The sequence below is a fragment of the Manis javanica genome, chromosome 10 (assembly GCF_040802235.1).
Source record: "Manis javanica isolate MJ-LG chromosome 10, MJ_LKY, whole genome shotgun sequence".
Taxonomy (NCBI): domain Eukaryota; kingdom Metazoa; phylum Chordata; class Mammalia; order Pholidota; family Manidae; genus Manis; species Manis javanica.
In genome coordinates, this window is record NC_133165.1 from 11068346 (window position 1) to 11090422 (window position 22077).

Sequence of the window (22077 nt, forward strand, 5' to 3'; positions counted from 1 at the left end):
AACAAAGAATTGAAGGAAAGAGACACAATAGAGAAACAGAGCAAAAGTTTTATTTGAATATAACGGAGGGGTAGGCCAGAATCAAGGCAGACAAAGGCATCAAAATTTTATGGGAGGGTCTATTTGTCATGTCCTAGCTGGGAGGCAGTTCTTTGATCGACAGGGTTGAGGCATCATTTGATTGACAATCCAGTTATGCACCCATTCCTCTTGGTGCACATGTCTTTTCCCAGAATGCAAACAGAAAAGTTCACAGCAGTGGGGGAGAACAAAACTGCAATTTTATTTTAATGAGATTATGAGGAGGTGTGGTTTGGGCAGTTCTTAGTTTTGTTTGATTGCGCCTATCTTGGGACCTGGTTGGGAACAGTTGACCGGTCCTGAAATGCAGGAAGTTATCTCCCTGCAAAGCCTTTATTGTCTTTAAGTGGGACCCCTACCTGGGCAGAGTTTGGGCAGTTTATTCTTTGAACATTTTCTTCCCCTTCCCTGACTGCTCATTTATCTTTCCACCTAACATAACTATTGTGAAGTGACTAAAAAACAAGAAAAATGAATCAATAAGCAAACAACAAAAACGCTTGTTTATTTAGTAAAATATGACCCCCCCAAAAAAGTAGCCATACATTGTTGCAAGTAACAGAAATAAAGGAAAGAAAGTTTAAAAACTAAAAGCAGATAATTGATGTTTTGAATAAAAGAAAAAAATGTGGAAATTACCAATGGAATCTATCTATACAAGTGCCATCAAATCACCTTCATGGTTGTGAGCAAAAGCAATGAAAGAGTTTACACAGATTCAGAGATTTATTATTATAGAATCAACAAATTTAGAGAATTTTCAAAGCCTAAGCAATGTAAAGGATATTCTGTTTTTTTAACAAGATGATATAAATTTAGTTAAATATTAGCTTTAAGGAAAACTATTTTGATTTTTAAATCAAGGTATTTTTTTTTTAAATTACTCAGTCTTAGCATGTTGTATTTGCTTATTTAACTTTTAATTGTTACATTGGTTTTTTAAATAGATTATCCACTTCACACACTGAATTTTTTTTGTTAAAATAATATTGTTTCCACAAAGTGACATCAAATTTAACTAAGACTAGATAAAGAACAAGCTAAGGTGCTACTGACAAAACAAAAGCTTAAACTGATGTAAAGGAAAAATATGCAAATCTTTTAACAAAAACTTGCTGAACACCTACTGCTGACCGACAGTATACAGGACTTTGGGTGTGCAAATGTTTACCACAATAAATAGGGTCAGATCTATGTTGTAAGAGATCAGAAAGGTGTTAAATAATAATAATAGTTAAATATTAATTAAAAATCAAGGTAAGAGCTCTGAAGAAAAGAAACATAGTCTTTTCATATAGTTTTGAATTCTACAGTCTCTAGCAAAGGAAAATGCTCATTCAAAATCAGGAATTTTTTTTCCCCTGATTGTACAGCAAATAGAATTTTCCAGAAATCATCATTTCAACTACATGAGGTAACCACACTCCACTTCCTGTGACTCTAGATGGACCTGTGATCTAGTGGACCTAACAGATGGATGTCCAAAGTGTTTCTGGCTGTGACAGGGAATCCTGGACCCTTACTCTGTTTTGCTTCTCTGTGGAATACTGCCCCGGGAGTACTCAGAGCCAGTGCACAGAGGAGCCTATACAACATCCTTAGTTCAGCTTTGGTGAGCCATGCTAACTGAGGGAAACATATTCTGCCCTTTCAGTCTCAAGTATTCAAAGATTATTAATTTGCCTTTAGTCATTTCATCTATAAGGGAAGAAGTTCTCAGTTTGAGTTTATGATTTCCAGTGTTTTAAGGCATCAAATTTCCTTGCAAATATTTAAGTTAAAAATTTTTCACTATAGCTAAACATCTTATGGAGAAGTCAGCTTAATCGTGTGGGCATTCAACACATGCAGGCCAAAGTATATTGGCACAGAACTGACCCCCTTCACAGCTCCCTAAAGATCTTCCACTTTGCTTGGCTGACTCCACAACTTCAGTAAAGTGCAGCCAGGCTCCAGTAAAAGAAATAAAGTGAACACTTGGTCTCCTCTTATCTTCTCTGCTGTTTGCATTTCACCACTCAGCTTACAGAGATGAAATGTATTGCTTGGCAGGCCGTGCTCGCACAAATGAAAGATAAATTTTTCTTCTAGATAGGACAGATCAGTAAGACTCATAAAATATTAATGATGAAAGCTTTGGGAATTAGGTATTTCCCTGACCATAGGTTTCTCTTGACAGTGAAGCACAGTCATTTTAATCCTTTTTTTTTTTTTTCTGTAAGATTCCATCAAGAATGATATGAAGGAAAAACAATACATGATTTAAGATTCAGATGAGCATAGATTTTTTGAGAAAGGTAATTTTTCTGTCTTTCATTTTTCCTCAAGTTTCCTGTTCGTTATCTGTCATAAATTTCACTGAGTGATGGAGGGTGACGGTTGATTTGATTCTTGAAGCTGCTCATGTGCTAATGAAGGGAACTGGTTGCTTGAGAAAAATATAGAACGTACACATTTCTTGATATTTAATTTAACATATAGTATAATAATTGGTGACATTTATATTATTGAAGCAATTCATTTATCTAAAAATCAGGGATTGACTGTGTTCAAACCTCTACCATTAATGAAATACTCTATATTTTTCAGAAAGTCAATGTGCAGATATTTTTCATCTGCTTAGATTTTCTTATCTTGGAAAACCTTCCATAGCCATCAGAAATTTATGCTTATATCTTAATGTAATTACTGTCTCTTGTTGAATGTTTAGTCAATCACCATTACCCTGAGATTTTTCCAACATGTTTTCCTTTTAGGTGGAAGCAAAGTTTACGTTTTCAAAATTTAAAAATGACAGAATTATATATTTTTATACTTTTATTATAGCATTCTGAGTAATTACATTATTTATATTTGTAAACATATTTATATATTATATGTTTGTTAGTATGCTAAATATTTGAGCATTTGAAGTTTGAATATTAGGAATTTGTTGAAAATAACAAAAATTCTGTCAATTATGTTTTAAATTATTTTAACTATTTCATACTAATATTATTATCTGTAGGATGATCAAAATATTTCTAATCACACTAAAAAACAGAGTATATGAAAAATTAACCATTGTACATAATAATGCCTGATAAAAAAATACAAAATGGAAGTAAATACAGCTAAATCATATCTGTCTATAATTTGAGTCACATTAAATATGCCATCTAATATACTAAATATTAATAATCCATAAAAGTAAACATCCTACTAATTTATTCTCATTATTTCTCTACCTGAATATGACAGTCTTATAACTATTTTATTTATATATCAAAATAATATTTATAAAAAGAAAATATATGACAATATAATCAGAGAAAATTATCTTTGCTTAATTACCTTTTACTTAATGTGCATCTCATTTCATGTATATCTCTTTTGAGGTAAAGCCCTATGATATTTTTCTCAGTATATAGAGCAATTATCAGCAAATAAACCCTTATAAACCACTGCTGGTTTCCTAAGGTCTTGTGCTTTCAGTTTGTGTTTAAGTTTCCAGTTGGTGATATGAATACAGGGATAAATCAACAGATTCCATTTTGTTAATCAGCCTTTTAGAAAATTCATCAACCCCTACTATAAAAAAAGATCTGTTGTTAAAATATATCTTGAAATATATTTAAGGTTATATCACTATTAAGTGAAAAGTGTCAGAAGGCCTAGTCCTCTGCAGGACACACAGTCTGGAAGGATGTTATAAATATTCTCAAAACCAATACAGTTCTTTCATGACCGCCTGGTCACCTGAATAACACTTTAGTGTCTGGACTCCTTTCATTAATGTGTTTCATCCATTAGGTTGAAAACTTAAACTCTATAGCCCAAATGCCCTGCTATGGCCAAATACCAAATGCTTGTCTGGAATTCAATTTCTTGTTGCTAAGCCTTCTGGATACCAAATTTCTTGGAATCTTTAGCTAAGCCTCCTTAAATCCTACCTCCATTCTTCCCCACCCCAGTGACTGGGTCTGCTTGTATGTGCTGTCCTCTCTGTACTGAGGTATAACTGATTTGTTATAATGATAACAGCCCCATATTAAGAAATGAGTTTATTTGAAATAAGAATCTCAAAATGACTATTTTATGACCATTTAAAAATATTAATCTTCAACTGCAGTTTTTCTTGTTATTTATGGAAGTTACAGAAGAAAAAAAATAGAGGAAAAATACAGAAATCCCAGTGAGAGTGCTGTTGACCACAGAAGCTGACCACATCTACCTAGAGATGAGGAAATCTGGTGGAGATGTTAGGAGAGGCAGAGAAATGTGTGCCTTAAGGTCGTGCAAATTTTCACTATTAACAATTGTCTAAAATAATAAATGTTTATGCAGCATCAACTCCAGAATGTAACTTTATCTGTTCCTCAAGTTAACTAAATAGCCCAGAGAAGCACTGGATTTTTAAAATATCAATATTATTTTTAAGGGTAGTGAAAAAAGTAATGCAAAATAACAACATATTATTCCTCCAACTGTTTTTGCTCAATGAATGCTCACCTGAATCTTTAGAGACTTTTCTTCGTGTATTAATTGAGTTATAGCTGCAGTTTTCTTCTGAATGCCCTTGTTAGCATAGTCTGGCAGACATGCAATAACAAACTTTTCCAGGCAGTGAAAGAAGTTTTAGCAGGAAGAATATCTTGAATATTGTATACATACATATATATACATACACACACACACACACACACACATAATAGCATGGATAAACATGTAACAAACTAACAAACTAGCCTATGCACTTTTTAGATAAAATGAAGCTAGATAATATGGGCTGAAGTTACTTTCTAAGGGAAAATAAATCCTCTGTTTACGTGGAATATTATAAAATATAATTTATTTACTAGCACAGAAGAAAAACAATGGTAAGGTTAAAGATAAAATATGTATGTCTTTATATTATATAACATATAATTCAAACATTAAATTATTAATTATTTGACTGCATTTAAGAAAATTTTAACTTAATATAAAAGGATGTTCTGTAACATACATATCTAAAAGTCAATTAAAATGCTTATATTATGGTTAAGAAAAATTCAGAACTATGAATATAATGCAATTGCATGGGAAATAACAGATCACACTTTTTATTTTATTTTTGTCAATAATAAAGCCAAGGAATGTATCAGTAATAGCGGGCTTTTTTTTTTCCTCCAGTGTATCAACACTTTCTGTACAAGACAGATTATGACAGCTTCTTTCTTAAGGTGAGACTGGGTGTCATTCACAGTAGCAAAGATATTCTTTAAGTCAAATGGTCTTGGAGTAATTTAAATCACACTGAAATGCCCAAGTCACTCATGCCTAAATTGAGGGTATTTGCTCATTAGTTTTATATACACAAGTTCTATTTGTTCAATACTATTGTTTTCACAGTAAACTCAATAGGATGTTTATTGGAAATTTTGAGTTTATCAAAGCATGTAACTTGATACTTTGATTAAAACTTGAAATATATTGGATGCTAGAAGAAAAATCAAATCATAAAACAAAATTAAAATATACTAATACAAATAATACAGTTAAGATATCTTACAGTTACATGTGTATACAACATGCACACACATATACACACACAGAGGCATGTTAATATCTTAAACTTTCTCCTAAAATACAAGTAGATTATATTAAGTCTCATGAGTGATCCATAATTTTATGTTAACTTTGTGGCTGTTTTTGCTCTATCATTCCAAAAGTTGAATTATTACTGTATTATAAATTAATACTATGTTAGATTTACTCACATATTTATCATTTTTTATCTTCCTTCTTATCAGAACTTTCACCTTTACTTGAAATATTTCTTTAGACTTTCCTTTAGTGAAGATTGTTCAAGGTTTTTTTTTGTCTGAAAGTATGTGTATTTTGCTTTAATTCTAGAAAATTAATTTCCCTGGATTATGAATCGATTGCCAGTAACTTTTCTGATATAACTGAAGATTTTATTATAGTTTTTTCTGCCATTTTTTCCTTTATATATATATATATATATATTTTTTTTTTTTCAAGTTATCTCACAGTTTCTTAACACCACGTTCTTTGTTCTTTGAATCTACATCCAGGTCACTGATTTAATGTGCATTTGTGACTTATTTTAAATTTCTTTTTGTTGTTTTAAATTCTATTTTGTGTTAAGAAATTCCATTAGTCTTTTACAAGTTTAATAGTCTGTTCTTTTTTTTTCTCATGTTAATCTGAGCCTCTTTTAAAATTTTGTGGTTCTGATTTTATTTTGTGTTGTTCCTGCTCATTTTCACGCATGAAACTTACTTTCCTTGTGTTTTCCTTTCCTGCTATGATCTCACATGTGTGGAATGTTATGATGCGGATTCTTTCATGTTTACTTGAGTTCCATTCTTAAAGTATTTGCTTCTATTACTCACCCAGGGGCACCATCAGCCCAGGACCACTTCTAAGCTAAAAGCTTAGCTTTAGGTTTTTAACCAGACAAAACATGGATTCAGATTTCAGATTTATGATGAGGACCAACTTGTTGCTATGAATTTTTTTTTCCCCTCCATCCACCTCAAAGGACAAAATGTCATATTTCATTTTCCCATGAGGTTTATTTCTCATTTTATGGGCAGTAAGGTCTATTGCGTTCCGCCCTGTGCCTCATGAATCAGTCAAGAGTGAAGTTAAAGCTTTCCAGGGGTTCCCAGAGGTCCTCATGTTCAAAGCCGGCTTTGGTGTTAACTTTCCTCTCGGGGTTCCTGCTTTCACTTTGATCTTAGTCTCTGTACATTTCTTTCTTTTGTGTCAGATTAAAGATTCTTAAAAAGCACATACATCTGTGTGTACACAGAATTTTATTTTAATTGTTTCTATCCTTTCTTCAAGCAATTTACTCTGGCTATTGAGACCAGAGTAAAAAATTAAATTATTTATACACTGGTTTGAAGCAGAAAATCAAGTGTTTGGGGTCCATAAAGATGCTAATACTTAATTCTTTACATTTAGCAGCCAATATAATGGTGATACTTTTCTTTTTTTACTCAACTTAAATAACTGTAACTCCAGGGGGAAAGGTGTTCCTGGTCTGGGGCAAGGCCCCCCTGTGAAACTGGTGAAACCTAAGTAAGTCAAGGGAAAGGGTAGGTTAGGAGAAAGGCTTTTATTTCTGTCAGTAGTCAGGCTCAACACCATCCACCTCCTCTGGCTGTAGCTTGTGCTCTCTACTTCCCATCTGCCCCTTCTGGAAGGAAATCCATGGGTGGGTTTTTGGTGACTGGCAGACACCAGACCAATTACATACCACGAATGGAGGGGAGGAGAGAATGGCCATTTTCTCTCCACACTTTGCCCCAGATCACTGGGAGGCTCTGCAGTGGTAAACATATACTGATATGTAAATGAACTAAGACTAGGCAGGAGATTCTGTAAATTCTGACATTTACCCCACACTGACCTCTGCTAAAATTTTAATTCAGACTAATTTCCTATCTCTACAAGTCTCCAAACTTTTCCTTCCATAATTCTGATATGCTTCTGTTACTTCTTCTTTTTTCTGATGCATGGACTTCATCATATTAATTTTATTCAACTATAAGTCCTTCCAACAGAAAAAAATGTGTATATGCTTTGTTTGATTCTGCCTTTGAAGAAAATAAGAAAGCATAATTTGTGTTCCTCTTCTAATCTTTTAGACTCCACAAATACACAATATTAATGTATAGCCTTTGGGATTCATGTAAGTATCATTAATACTTACTATTTAACCAAGTGGATTATTCATAAAGTGCCCATTCAGGCTTTCTAATGAAGTTACCCATATGGTTGTTGGAAAAGGAAGCTAAAATTGGACAAAACATGTACACAAGTCCTTTCTCTTTACTCATGTGTAAGATGTGTATATAAAGCAGCTGCTGTTGGCACTTTCTAGTGTAAATATTTCAAAAATTTCTGTTTACTACCTTTTAAAGCTGGCACTTTCACACTGGTTTAAATTAGCCAGATTTATTTGCAGAAAATAGTAGTATAATTAATCTTCATGTGCTATGTTTTTTAACAAGTGAAAGCTTTTTTTTTTTCACTTTAAATTGCACCACATGCTATTTTCTGTTTGTTTTCTCAAAAAATAATAATGAGAAAATGCCATTACAAAAGCATTCAATTAATAAAAGACTGTCTTTTAAGGACAGGAGGAGGAGATTTTCAAACATAAATTTCAATCCATCAGTATTGAGTTCATTTTCACAAGTTTATTTGTTAATTTTTATTTTTCTAATAGTGTCCAGGAGCAATTAGAATTCATAGTAATTTGTGTCTTCCCAAATATTTGTAGTACCTGTGGTTCATTTTTCCTTTTAATGAACTGTGTGCTAAGGCTTCATAATCATATTCTCTACTTCCTGCATGTCTACTATTCCAGCTTCCCAAGACTAAGCCAAAGAGTTAATAACAAAGTACTAAGCAGTTCTGTTATTCAAATACATTTGTATTAGCCAGCTTCATATGAGACATTTAGTGAGCTGTTTTTCACTCTCACATGCAGTATCAGCCCACAGATAATTTTAACTCTTTTTTAACTCTTCTATCACAGCAGATATGTGATCTAATATTAACTATCATTTCTGGTCATTTTGGACTCCTCAGGAATTGACTTGTCATCCTTTGCTTTTGATTTCATTTCTTTGCATAACATTGCATAATGAGACATTTTCAGTTCAAAATGTATTAGTTTTCATCTTAACTGTAATAAAATATTTGTGCATCTTAACTTCCCCAAGTGCATCATTACCACAAATCCAGTGAAGCTCTTCAACTTTCAACCTCAAGCTAAATTTGGTAAAACCTTGAATGGATACCCACTTAAAATTTGCAGCTTCTAAGTGTCTATGTTCCATAGAAACTATTGTTCTATATAAAATCTGCAAGTAAATATTTGCTTACAGATTAAGTGAATCAATACCGATCAACATTTTTTAATGTGTTTCGGAAAGGGAATAAGCCCCATTTTTCAAGTAAAAAATAATAAGGTTGAGAATGATTCAATGTTACATACAAAATGAAGTATGCCCATGGTCTGTGGATTTCAAGGCTTTATAACTGCATAGTATGTTAGGGGAATTATGTCATAAGGGACAAAGAACAGTGATCTTGACTTGAAGAACAACTTCTGTTCTCATAGTGGAGAAATGCTGCAGATATTAAAAAGTAAAGCATTTCTCAAACTTTTTGTTCTCAAGTTCCTTTACTTTAAAAAAAAATACTGAGGAATCCAAAGAGCTTGGTTTATGTTGGCTTTAGCTATTGATATTACTGTATTATAAGATAAAATAGAAATTTTAAGATATTTATTATTTAACACCAACATAAACCCATTCCTTGTTTCATAAATGACTTTTTAATGTAAAAACCTGCATTTTCAACACAAAAATGTAGTGAGAAGGGTAGCCCTGTTTAGCGTATTTTGCTAATCTCTTTAATGTCTGGCTCAATAGAAAAGTGCTGGGTTCTCATGTCTGAGTCTGCATTCATTCAATTTTGATAGCAAACATTATGTAACTTTTGGAAGACAATGAGAAATAAATGACAATGTCTTAATGTAATTACGTAAGCAGTGTTGATATGAGAGTTCCCCAAAAAAGGTGTTGCAGATGCCAGGTGATCCCAGACCACACTTTGAAAACTGCTGACTTACTGGCTTTAAAACAAGATGTTTTTCCCCATGAGTCTACAGGTTGCCTGGACAATTCTGCCAGTCTGAGCTGGGTTTGACTGGTCTCACTTTGGCTTACTCAGGCTTTGCTGCCAGCTGTTGGGTTGTCTTGGAGCTGGCTGCCCTCAGGTGGCTTTGGTAGAGAAGAAGGGATACCTGTATACAGTCTAGCAAGCCAGTCTGGGTCTGTTCCCGTGGCAGTAACAGTTTCTAGAGGAAGAGCTGAAGGGTGAGAGATGTCTTGTGCTCTAGGCTTAAAATTGTACACCATCAATTTTACAGCATTCTTTTGGGCAAAATATATTAACAAGTCAGTGTATCTTCATGTGTGGGAAATAGATTCCATCTCTTGATAGGAGAAATTACAAAGTAATATTGCAAAAGGGCTACATACAAGAAAGGCTGAAGAATTTGGGACCTGTCAATCAACCATAGCATCCTAAATTCCTGACATAAACACAAAGTAAAATTCTTTGCTTCACTGTCAATTGATTTAGTTGTATCGTAGATACTTTAGAACTCTGTAAGGACATATTTAGAGTGCTATCCTCTAAAATTCATTAGTTTTAGCTCTACACTCTAAATGCTCAGATATAACTAGAGCCTCAGATAAAATAGGTCCTGAAAGATGGGCTCACATTAAATAAAATACATAAGACATTGAAATTGATGACAACTTTGCTTATCTTAATTTATAGTAAAAAATAAATATTCAATCTGGCAATAAATGTATGGGCATAATCAGAAAAATCTATTATTATATTCTAAGCACCATTTTGTGGAAATGCCATCAAAAATTCACTTTCACAGAGACCGGAAATAAACAGAATGTATGATTTAAGTGTATTTCCTCCTATAGGCAAATATGGGAATCAGAATGCTTTTCTCAGATTATCAGGATATGCAATAAGAGGTCAGATGAGTTAAGATCTAATGACATAAAGCTAAGACAGCCGCATCTAATGACAAGATTTTTTTGTTTTTTCCTTTCCTAACATAATGGAAAATGCTTAAATTGTGTGTATTGTACCTATCTCCACCTCAAGGATAACAATACCATTAAGAATAAAAGCACCAACATATTTTACAGCTTGTAAACCTCTGGATCAGATGTTGCATACTCAACTGTTTAGAATCATACAGGTAATAAAAATGAGTGATGAAGTTTGCTAGTAAAACATTCAGAGGGAGGACGAAGATTGGATGAAACTAGAGAAAGCCTTCCCCATCTACATGGAATTAGCTATTACATAGGTCCTGCCAATCATTGCAGTGTGGGAATGAAAGACCACTATTACTGTATACTCTAGTTTTTAAAAAAATATCTAGATATTTATCTGAAATTCTTCTTTATTCACATATTACATGGACCAAGCCTATCCTGTTATAACCTAGATTCTCCCTCAAGTGGCTGTTGTGAAACCTTTATCATTTGAGCATCGCAGATGTCATGAAAGTCCTGGTTTTAGGCCTTGCTTCAATTGATATATTGCTGTTATTGATGTTCACACATATTGATATTGGTATATGAATATTGATGTTCATACATATTCAAAATCTAGTCATTAAAAATTTATGAAATCTTTTCTCTCATGCATTAAAGTGCATTTCAGCAAATTTAACTCGAATAAGAAAAGTTGTAAAAGGTCAGCAATAAGCAGAGAAAGAGAGAATGGGAGAGAGACAGAAATAACAACTTCCATAAATGTCCATATAGGCAGTTTTGTCCACTGTTTCACTTGGTACGCCCACTGTGAACCTGAGAGTGAAGTGGAAAATGTAAATCTGCCATTCTCTCAATCGTTATTGTTTCCTACATGTGAGTATCTTACTCACCAAATAGAATGTGGGTCTAGTGCTTAAGATTTATGGGTTTCATACATGATGCCTAAACCCAAGTAGGTTAATTTGGTGCTCAGTAGAAAAAGCACCATCATTTATGATGTGGGGAGAACCACTGACTATGGTGAATTCACTTCTAGGAAATATATCAATCTTAAGTGTGGCATGAAAATTCTTCCCCCATAGGGGGAAGAAAATTACTTCTCCCATATTTGATTATACATGTTTTATGTTTTAGTTGGTGACTTGAATTTAATGACTACGTGAGACACTGTGATTTTAGACTCTGAGGACAATTTTGAATTCTTTCAAGTGCATTATGTTGAGTCAGTAAACCTCAGTCCCATCTTTGTTCTATTAATAACAAGTTAAATCAGTCACTTGGACTCTCTAACGATTTTTTTTTCTTCTGCACAGTTTTGGATGGATAATGATCTTCATATTTCTTTATATTTTGAATAGTCTGATTATCTGTTTGACTTTTAGGTCATTTTTTCATAATTTAATAAAAAAGCATGCTTTGAGCCACTGAGTAAAGAATAAACATTTTCCTCCAAATTATTGTATAATTAATATTCTATTGAAAAGCAATGCATAAATATGTATTGCAACTAATCAATTTTGAGTCTTGCCTCGTTAACCTTCTTTTAAAATTAAACAACCTAATACTTTGTGCGTTTTTGTGCATAGATTTCTCAATAAGTATTGTCATTGATACCAGTGAATTTTTCCATTTAATATGCTTTATCCTACAAGTACTAGCTGTGCAAGTAGTCACACTCACCACTATTAGGACACATTACAAGCTTCATCTCATAAATATATAGCCAAATGAAGATCTCTAGCATAGACCGTCATCTTTTTTATTCCACAATCACATTGATTACAACTTCAGTATCAATCTACAGGCACAATGTCTTAGCTTGTGTGGGCTGCTCTCCTAAAACACCGCAGACCATATAGGTTGTAGACATTTACAATTCTGGAGTCTAGAAGTCCAAGATCAGAGCGCCACCAGGGGCAGGTGAGAGTCCTTTTCAGGATTGGAAACTTCTGATCACATGTTCACAAGGTGGAATGAGCAAGCTAGCTCCATGGGCCTCTTTTATAAGGATTCTAATTTCAAACCAGAGGGCTTCACTCTTATGACTTGACCATCTCCCAAAGGCCCCACCTCCTAATACCATCAACTTGGTCATTAGGTTTTCAATACATGGTTTTGTGGGGGGACACAAATATTCAGGCCACAGCACACATATGCCGTATAAATTGCTCACCAGCAATTTTTTTTCTTTTTACCAGTTAGCACTTGATTTCAAAATGTCCAAATTTAAGTGTGATTTTCTTTCTGTAATTTAATAGTTGTGTGAATGTGGGCAAATTATTTAAATCTCTGAGCTTCTTCTGACTTTTCTGTAAAATGGCACATGGCTTACATATACTGCCACCTTTTTCCTTCCCTCCTTTACAAGTTGTTGTCATGAAAGATATTTCCAACACAGGAAAAAATTAATTCAGATTTCCAAAGTGTTCTTTTTAATAGGATTAAAGGCACAAGCAGTGTTTGTCCAAGGCAGTTGCTACTTGTACTTAAAAAATTTGGTTATTATCATTAAAAGGTTGTTTCTGAACTGTCCATCCAAATACAACTATGTGCAGTTAAAATGAACCCCTAGACACATTCTATTCTGTGATCATCACATTTTCACAGTTCCTTTTAATGTTAATGAGAGTTACACACATTCATCAAGGAATAAAAGGAAAACAGTGAGTCGGAATCTAATTACAATACAGCTATGTTGTAGTTTCTTGTTAGGGGTAAATAAAGCGTCATCACTAATATCACAGGCAATAGTTTTAAATTAGATAAGTGGCTCCCTCATCTCCGAAGAAAATGAATCCAAAGAAAACAATAAATTAATTCATCTTCAAGAAATATTCCAGCAAGTCTTTCCTTCCCCTTTTCTTTTGGGACCCAGCTTACTGACATTTTGTGAAGCAATAAATTGTTATTGCCACGAGAAGCAGAAGGGAAATTTTGTGTTCTCATACTTGTAAAAGACTGCTGATTTTTATCAGGCCAGATCTCTGCCTGAGTAGTTGGAAAACAGTTTGTATGTATTTAAATAGACTATTAACAAGGCATATACAGTCAGCATTGTGTCAGCATTTCCACGATAGCTCGTCCCACGGGTGATAGCAGAGCCTGCCCTGTACTCTGAGTGGGCTGGGGACTGCCTTCTCATACTTGTTTTCTTCCCATTACTCACCCCATTTTTCAATTCTGTCTTTTTTTGACCCAACATTGATATTTGCATTTGCCTTAAACAATGACAAGGCCTGAACGGACTAGAGACCTTTTCTAATCTATTGAGTCATTCTGTTTAATTCATTGTTTGATTCTACTGCTGAACAAATAAACTATGTGGTACTATTGATGTAAAAGGTGTAGAAAGCTTTTGTAAGCACAGAATCAGTCAACTGTCTATTACTAGCAATAAAGAGTAATAAAAATAATCCACACAAATTACATTTTGCTTAAGAAAGCATAGTGTACTTTTATTACATAGGATTATAGCTTAGATTCATCAATACATTTAACATTTATTTATTTACAGTCTACTTGATGACTGGCATATGGTTAAACTGGGAAATTGAAAAATATATAACTTCTACACATTTTAAAATAGAAATATGAAACAAATGGAAGCAGTTTATTCGGAGTAAGGAGTTGATCTGATTTACTTTTTTTGGAGTGTATACTAAGTTCTAGTTGCTATGTTATCTCATTAACTCAAATCAATCACCCTTGAAGACAGGTGGTACTGTACCAACTTGAAAGCAAAGACCCTGAGGATTAAGCCCTTGCCTAAAATCACACAGCCCATGAGTAGAAAGTCCTGGAAGCAAATTCAGAAATATCTGGGTTCCACATTATCTCTTTATAGTAGGCGAGGGATGAAATTTGTAGTTGAGTTTTAAGGATTAATTAAAGTTCGTTAAGCAGGTAAGGAGAAAGTAATTCCGGGCACAGACAAGAATAGCAAACAAAGACAGACATGATAAAGTGAACGTCATAATTTGGAAAGTGAGTCGGGCCATGGGAGGTATACTATTGACTCTTGGAATAGAATTCTTGAAAAATTGAGTGGAGATGGAGGCTTGCAGGCAAGTTGTAATACAACTAACATGGAATGTCACAGGGAGCTGTACATCATTAGAAGGTTTTAATAGGTAAGTAGAATTGTATCTTTATAAAGATAATTCCAGTAACAATATGGAAGATGAATTGTAGGAATGAGTGGTGTTTGGCAGGCAATTAAGTAAAACTTTGTAGCTACAAGCATGGGCTCCGGAATCCCATCAAACTTCTTGTGCCAGTAGATTCTATAATGATTTTAAGAATTATATCTTTTTTTACAAAACACATAACCTTGTACCTGACAAATAATGATCCCTAAAGATATTAATTATTATTTTAGAAAAAGGAATTAATTTGTTCATTTAATAAATATTCACTAAGGGCTTATATGCGCCTGGACCTCTTCTGGAAACTAGGGGTCCAGCAAGGGAACAAAGCAGAGAAAGCCCTTCCTCTCAAGGGGCTGATGTTCTGGAGGGGGGAGGGGAGCCAGACAAAAACAGGCAGAATGCTGCTACATACTGAACGTACTTAACAATTTTGTGGTGGGAAATTGTAAATGTATATTGTGACGAGAATGCTATCCGTAACTCCATGACTAACTTGCAGGAAGATTGTGATAAATTCTTTTCTGCTTTCCATCTTTGTTACTTGACGGTATCATGTCTCAGATGGATGCAGGTAGCACAGGTGAGTGGTTTAGCTAACTTGTGGGTTTATATGCTTTCCTTGGGCATGAGCAGTATTGTTCTTTTCCAATTAAAGCTCTGCTAAACAGAGATACTTATTAAGCAGAGGGTAAGTTAGTATATTTAATTAGAATTTAATAGACTCTCCTTTGAGAGTCTAAGCTTCTTGAAGGGAAATCTTTTACTCTTATTTGCATCCTCATAGTGTATCCAGGAATATAATAGGCACAAGAGGTGTGATAAGTAAGTTAATACATGAAGAATTAAAAGACTGATATAACAGAAAAAAAATGGCTACACAAAAATAAATTGTAATTCTTTTTATAATCCTATTTGAATAAAAATGCTCAACTACATGATTCCAAAGATAACTTCTAGAAATATAATTCTGATATTACAATTTGACTATATTGGAAACAAGTGAATCTATCATGTGAAGAGGTCTTACATTTAGAGACCTTTTATGCATATAACAATGAACATTTTCAAATTAAATTACAAAAAAAATAAGGGACCACTTTTCCATAAAAAATCCATTAATGTAGAATCAAATAATAAACTGAATCTCTGGATTATTCAACCAGGCTTTATAACTTTTGAAAATTCTCTGAAAATGAAAAAAAAATACGATTTGCGGTAGAACTTTTATTTTTTATCCAGTTGATCTACGCCCCTGTGTTTTTATGAACTTATTATAGAAACATCTAGTTATTCCAATAAAAAGAGAGATCATCTTCAATAATAATAGACCTTATTTTCCTGTTCACACATGATTTTACTTCAAAAGGCATATCTTCAAGTAAAATGAGAAGGTGTATCTTCATGTAAAATGGGGTTCCTCCAACCCCATGTCTCTGTAGTTAGGGACTTATCTATTAAACCTCTTCTTTCATTTTAACTTATTTGTCCCTTCCCAAATTAACCTCCAGTTTCAAAAATGGACAAAATAAAACTGTTTTATGTTATACCATTCTATGCTGAAATAACCAGGAAAACTCCTTTCCTCCCAAACTCAAAGAAGGAAGAATGTGCTGTGGCTAAGGTTGTGGACTCTAAAATCAGCTGTCTCCAAGTTGTAACTCCACCTCTGTCACTTCCAGTCTGTACATCTTTAAGAAAATTATTTAATCTCAATAAATTTGTTTCCATATTTGTAAAATGACAAAGATAATGCCTATTAAGCTTGCAGTGAAGATTATATGAATTATAGCACAGAAATTCTTAACACAGAGTCTGGCACTTACTAAAAAAAAAATGTTCAATATGCTGGTTGTATATAAATTTGGAAATTACCTGTTTCAAGTGTTTATTTAGAATATACCATTATTTAGAAAGCATCAGACGTTTTACTTCTTCTTGTCTTTAATTAATTTTTTCGATGGTCTTTTTTAAGTGTTAAATGCTACAGACAATAATGAGAAAATTGGAAATACAATGTTTGGCGCTTCAGTTTGAATGATCAAAGTTATAACAACATTAAAAGTTCACAATAATTACACATGTAGAATGAAATATAATATAGATATATGAGAGTGTGTAAAAAGAAACCTTGGATTATTTCTTAGCTTTATATATGGATTTTTCCCTCATTGCCTTTATCAGAGCTTTGAATATAATGATCCTTCTCCAACCACCAGAATCTCTGGCAAGATCAAACTCACACCCACACTTTTGCATATAACATAACAAATGGGATAGTAAAATAGTATATTATTTAGAAACATTTTCTTTGAAGCTTTGCTAAAGGTTTCTCAAATTTGAATTAAGGAGGTACCTTCGTTTATATTCTCAAATTGTAAATTCACCAATTAAAAATCCATTATAACTCAAGGGAAAATCTGTTCTCAGCTTGGGTCAAATTACCTTTGAAACTGAAATCAGTCAAAGGGAGAAATAAAGTGGGAGAAACCCATTTATTGCTTAAAAGCAGTTGTACACCTCCATTCCCCTGTACATGACACAGCTGCAAAAAGGGACCCCACCCAATCTCTCTGGTCCAGATATGGCCTAGCTTCCCTTGTAATTACCTATTGATATGGAGATTGACTACTTCTTTCCACCCCTTGGAAACACCTATTGATATGGAGATGCACTAAGTCCAGGTGAGAGATTCTGGAAATATTGCAATTTTACCCACATCCATTCAGAAATGTTGGAGAACATCTCTGAGGTATACATTTCTCTAGATAAAATAAATATGAAGACAGTTTCCATGCCGTTAAGGAGCCCATAATTTATTACGGAGGAAAAGCATGTGTGAAGAATTAATTATAATAAACTGCTGAAGGTGTTATGATGGACAAGTGACACATGGGACTCAAAGAAAGTACTGATGGCTTCTACCTGGAGGAGGGTAAAATCAGGCAATGTTTCATAGGCGTAGCATCACTTAAGCTGTTGAGTGTAGAATGGGGAGCATTTATGCATAGGACATGTATACATTATACATATTTTATGTTGAATAGTTATTATTGCACATATGCAATATTTTTTCTAGGAAAAATGAATAGGCACATTTAAGCCTAAAACTGTTATTTCAAAGATGAGTTTAGCAAAGTGAAGTGAATATTAGAATTAGTCAAATCTCTGGAAATCATTGTAAAAGCTATAATGATGGTCATGGGGTATTTCAGTTCAGATTCTGAGCTAGGTTTTGAATCATGAAATGTTTATGTTTAGCATTGTTTCAGTGTTACATGTATTCACATAAATTCCAACTACTTGACTAACAAATGAAATGGATAATTTCTCATTAATCAGAACATTTTACTATTGGCCAGAATTCCATTAGTAATAACCAGACAGAAAACAGTTCAAATGTGAAGTCTTGTAAAGACCCATATTCTCAGTTAATGTTTTCACTGTAGGAATTTTATGGAACACCATGTACATTTAAAAACTCTGGACAAGATATATAATATTACACTTAAAGATTTGATCTAAGTAATTAATTAAATATGAGAGTAGTCAATGAAGGACAAATGGGAAGCTAGTGAACTTAAAATTGTAATTTTCAAAATAAAAATGTCATTAAAAGAAAATTACTGAAAAATACAAACATTTCTAATTACTTGAAATAATGCTCCTTGCTAGGATACTTCAACTTAGTCATGGCTATTGTCTTTGAGGATACGTAGAAAACAGGAAATGTCTTCTTCAGACAGACCAATAGTCAGAAAAATACCCTTGAAAATGCTTTCCAAGGGTTTCCTCAGACCTTTTCACCTTCTTTTATGATGGTATATGGTCAGTTTGTTTATAAGGCAGGGTGTAGTGTCAAAGATAAAAATCCTGTCTTTTCTGAATATTTCCTAATAATGGTTTGTTATAGCTTTGTTTCGTTACTATTTTTCTTTGAAAAGGGTGGACATGTGTATTTACAATATACTGAAAACTAGTTAATAATGATTTTAGAAACCAAATCCAATTCAGATTGAAACATGCACATTTCTATAGCGATTACCTTCTACTCAGTATATGGCACCATACACAAATACACTACTGTTGCTGCCGTAATTAGAAAGGACCACTTTTAGTAATGTCTTTGGCTCTGGAGGAGTTATAAACACATAAATTGGAAGAGCTAAGAAATCTTATGTAACTAAGCTGTCAACAGCAATCTCTCAGATCTGCTTAAGTTTATTGGGAGGCAGGAAGCTCTATTTGAAATGCTGACAATGAACACTGGAAGCATTTCTAATAGTGTTACATTTAATATACAGGGATATGTTACAAGGTTAAAGAGAGTTGGCAGTATCTATCATAAATGTACATACCCTTGACCGGACAATTGCATTTAATAGAATTATATCCAAAAGTTATGCACAAAGTTATATTACAAGAACTTTTCCTGTAAGATTTTTTTGTTACAGAGAATATTTGTAAACAACACATATGTTTATAAGGAGAGGTTCAAATAAATATTTCAACTAGATGATTCTGCAGTTTAATAGACTAAAGGATCCTATTTGTACTGACATGGAAAGATCTACAACATATCTGAAGAGACAAAAAGACACAAAGAAATACACAAAATGTGGTTCATTGTATGTGTGTTATTTTAAGCAGGTATGTGTGTGTGTAGAAAAGCACTGGAAACTTAAATTATGGAGGGAGTTGGTTATCTTTAGTAAGTACTTCAGGGTGGGGTGGAAGGAGACATTCACCATTTCTGTTTTTTATACATTCTTGCATTACTTGTATAATTAAAAATGAAAGTAATATTGTTTCTCTTTATATGCCCACTTCTTATGAATGGACTTGGACACTTCTTTTGTTTATTACAGCATTTGTTTTTATTTTTATATTAGCAAAATCATGACATTCACATGTATTTTCATACAAACAGAGAAGCATAAGCAATTCATTTAAACAAAACACATAATACATATTACATTATATATTTCATACAGGGAGCTTAAGCATTAAGATTGAGTTGATGGTTAGTTTCATTATATGAAGAGAGAGAAAAATGGTGTAGTGCTTAAGACTGCAGTGTATAAAGTCCAACAGACCTGTGGCTTGAATCTCAGCAACTATACTCAAGTATAAAGCCTATTTTTCTTAATTTTTTTAAATGATGGAATCCACTTATTGTGGTCCTAGGGGGATTAAAATAGACAATGCATGTAGAAAGTCCTATAGCATAGTGCCTATCATATAAGTTCCCCTGAAATTTAGAATTTTCTAGTGTTTTTTTCATAGTTTATAGTAATAGCTTGTTTTCCTCAATAAATTACATAATTTCTGAACAAACCCTATGGAAATACTATACTCTGAATTTTTCAACAATGAATATGTTTGCCAAGTTGTTTAATTCTCTAGTAACATCTTTAGCTATTGAATATAGAAATATAACTATTTTATTATTAGAGAGCTGGAGATTAGCCCTGGAGTAACATATTTTATGTAATTCTTTCATTTTAATTGATTATCTGTACAGTGACATGAATCAGTGATGTTTGGAGTCTATGTGAGAAATAATGCAAAATAGATTACAAGCTTGAACATAGGAAAATTGGTTTTCACTGTTGAAATTATTAATATCTTTCTGAAATGAGTTTTTCATTATAGATTTTCATTTTGCTGTCAGGACATAGCTTCCTAATCAATAAAGTAATTCATACCTTGGGAGAATGAAAAAGAGGAGAGGCTGAAACACTAGCATAAAAATTATGTTTAAGGAACTAGTAATGAATCTAGGTTATTATGCCTATTTTTAAATTCACTTATTTCTTTTTAAAAACCACTTGACAATCTACTTTAAGAAATCAGTAGCCAGGGAGAAAAGGTAGACTTTATTTTGCCTTCATTTGAGAGAAAATCAAATGAACTAAGATTGTCATATAACGTTTAACTTTACTAGGCTTACTCCTAACCTTAAGAGCCTGGGAACTGAAATTAAACCAATATATCAGAAAATTTTAAGATTTCTGATATCAAACTGAATAAAGGGAATTGAGATTTTAAAATACTTTTTAAAATAGTCAATTACACATTGCTGTAAGTATCCCTAGGCTCCAGATGCTTACAGGCTTCCCATTTGAGCATTTAACTATGGAAATGACTATTTTAATTTCACCAAGAACAGGTTGTAGGATGCTTAATTATATTTGTCTTCTTACATCCGAATTAGCACCTCTATTCAAACTGAAATTATTTATCAATCAAGTTCTATGATGTGGAATTTTGTGGCCTAAATTACCCATTTAAATATTGGAATATAGTTGTAAGAGACTTTTAGAAGTGAAAAATTATCTCTTCCATAAAATTATTATATAGGCAGTCATTTTATAAAATAGGAAGAGAAAAAAGAATTGAAACACTTCTAGGTTCCAAATAGATTTTACCTTTAGAACGAATCCCTTCTAGTATTTTTGTTTCATCCTTGTTTGTATAATTTTAGAAATATATATAAGTTTAGGTGCTTTTTAAATATATCATATGCTTTATTAAAGAAAGCTAGGAAATACAGAAGAATGTAAAGAAGAAAATAAAATTATTCATACTTGTATTAAACACAACCAGTATCAATATGTTATTTTAGTTCTTTGATATTTCTCTGTTTGCATTTTTTCACAGTTAAGATTTTATGTGTATTTAAGAATAGTGAACATGTAAGAACATTTACAGGTCTTAGAAAGAAGATAATATGTGGAGGTGATTCATTGACAAATTATATTGGATATATTCATTCAGGACGAATTTTACAGAAACAGAAATAAATAGATATTTCTCAGGTTTCTTGACATGGTTAAGTTACTCATCTCAACTTTACCTTTCTTTGTTTTTTAAATCTTTTTCAAATATTCTTTATTGCAGTACAATTTGTATACAGTATTATATTGGTTTCAGGTGTACATCATAGTGATTTGAAAATTACATCACAAAATGTTCACCATGAAAGGTCTAGTTACCTGGTTACCATCTGTCACCATACTAAGATATTATACTATTATTGACTATATTCTCCGTGCTGTACTTTCATCCCCAGGTCTTACTTATATTATAGTTAGAAGCTTTTATATCTTTATCCCCTTCACCTATTTTGCTCAATTCCCTACAACAACCATCATTTTGTTTTCTGTATTTATGAATCTATTTCTGTTATATTTGTTTGTTTTACTTTTTAGATTTCACATATAAGTGAAATCATATGATATTTA

The 22077-nt window shown here is 32.8% G+C and overlaps 1 protein-coding gene across 10 annotated transcripts in view; it reads left to right on the forward strand.

Annotated features, from left to right (window-relative positions):
* Nucleotides 1–22077, forward strand: part of MGAT4C (MGAT4 family member C) — a 777100-nt gene that overhangs the window by 724532 nt on the left and 30491 nt on the right. For 4 of the 10 annotated variants that reach the window (XM_073214769.1, XM_073214773.1, XM_073214766.1 and 1 more), the window contains one exon: nucleotides 5236–5285. The exons of the other annotated variants lie outside the window; for them this stretch is intronic. Coding sequence is in view for 1 of the 4 variants with exons in the window: in XM_073214766.1 (XP_073070867.1) it covers nucleotides 5236–5285 (50 nt within the window). In the remaining 3 variants the exon portion in view is untranslated. The remainder of the gene's footprint in view (nucleotides 1–5235; nucleotides 5286–22077) is intronic. 10 annotated transcript variants of the gene reach the window in all.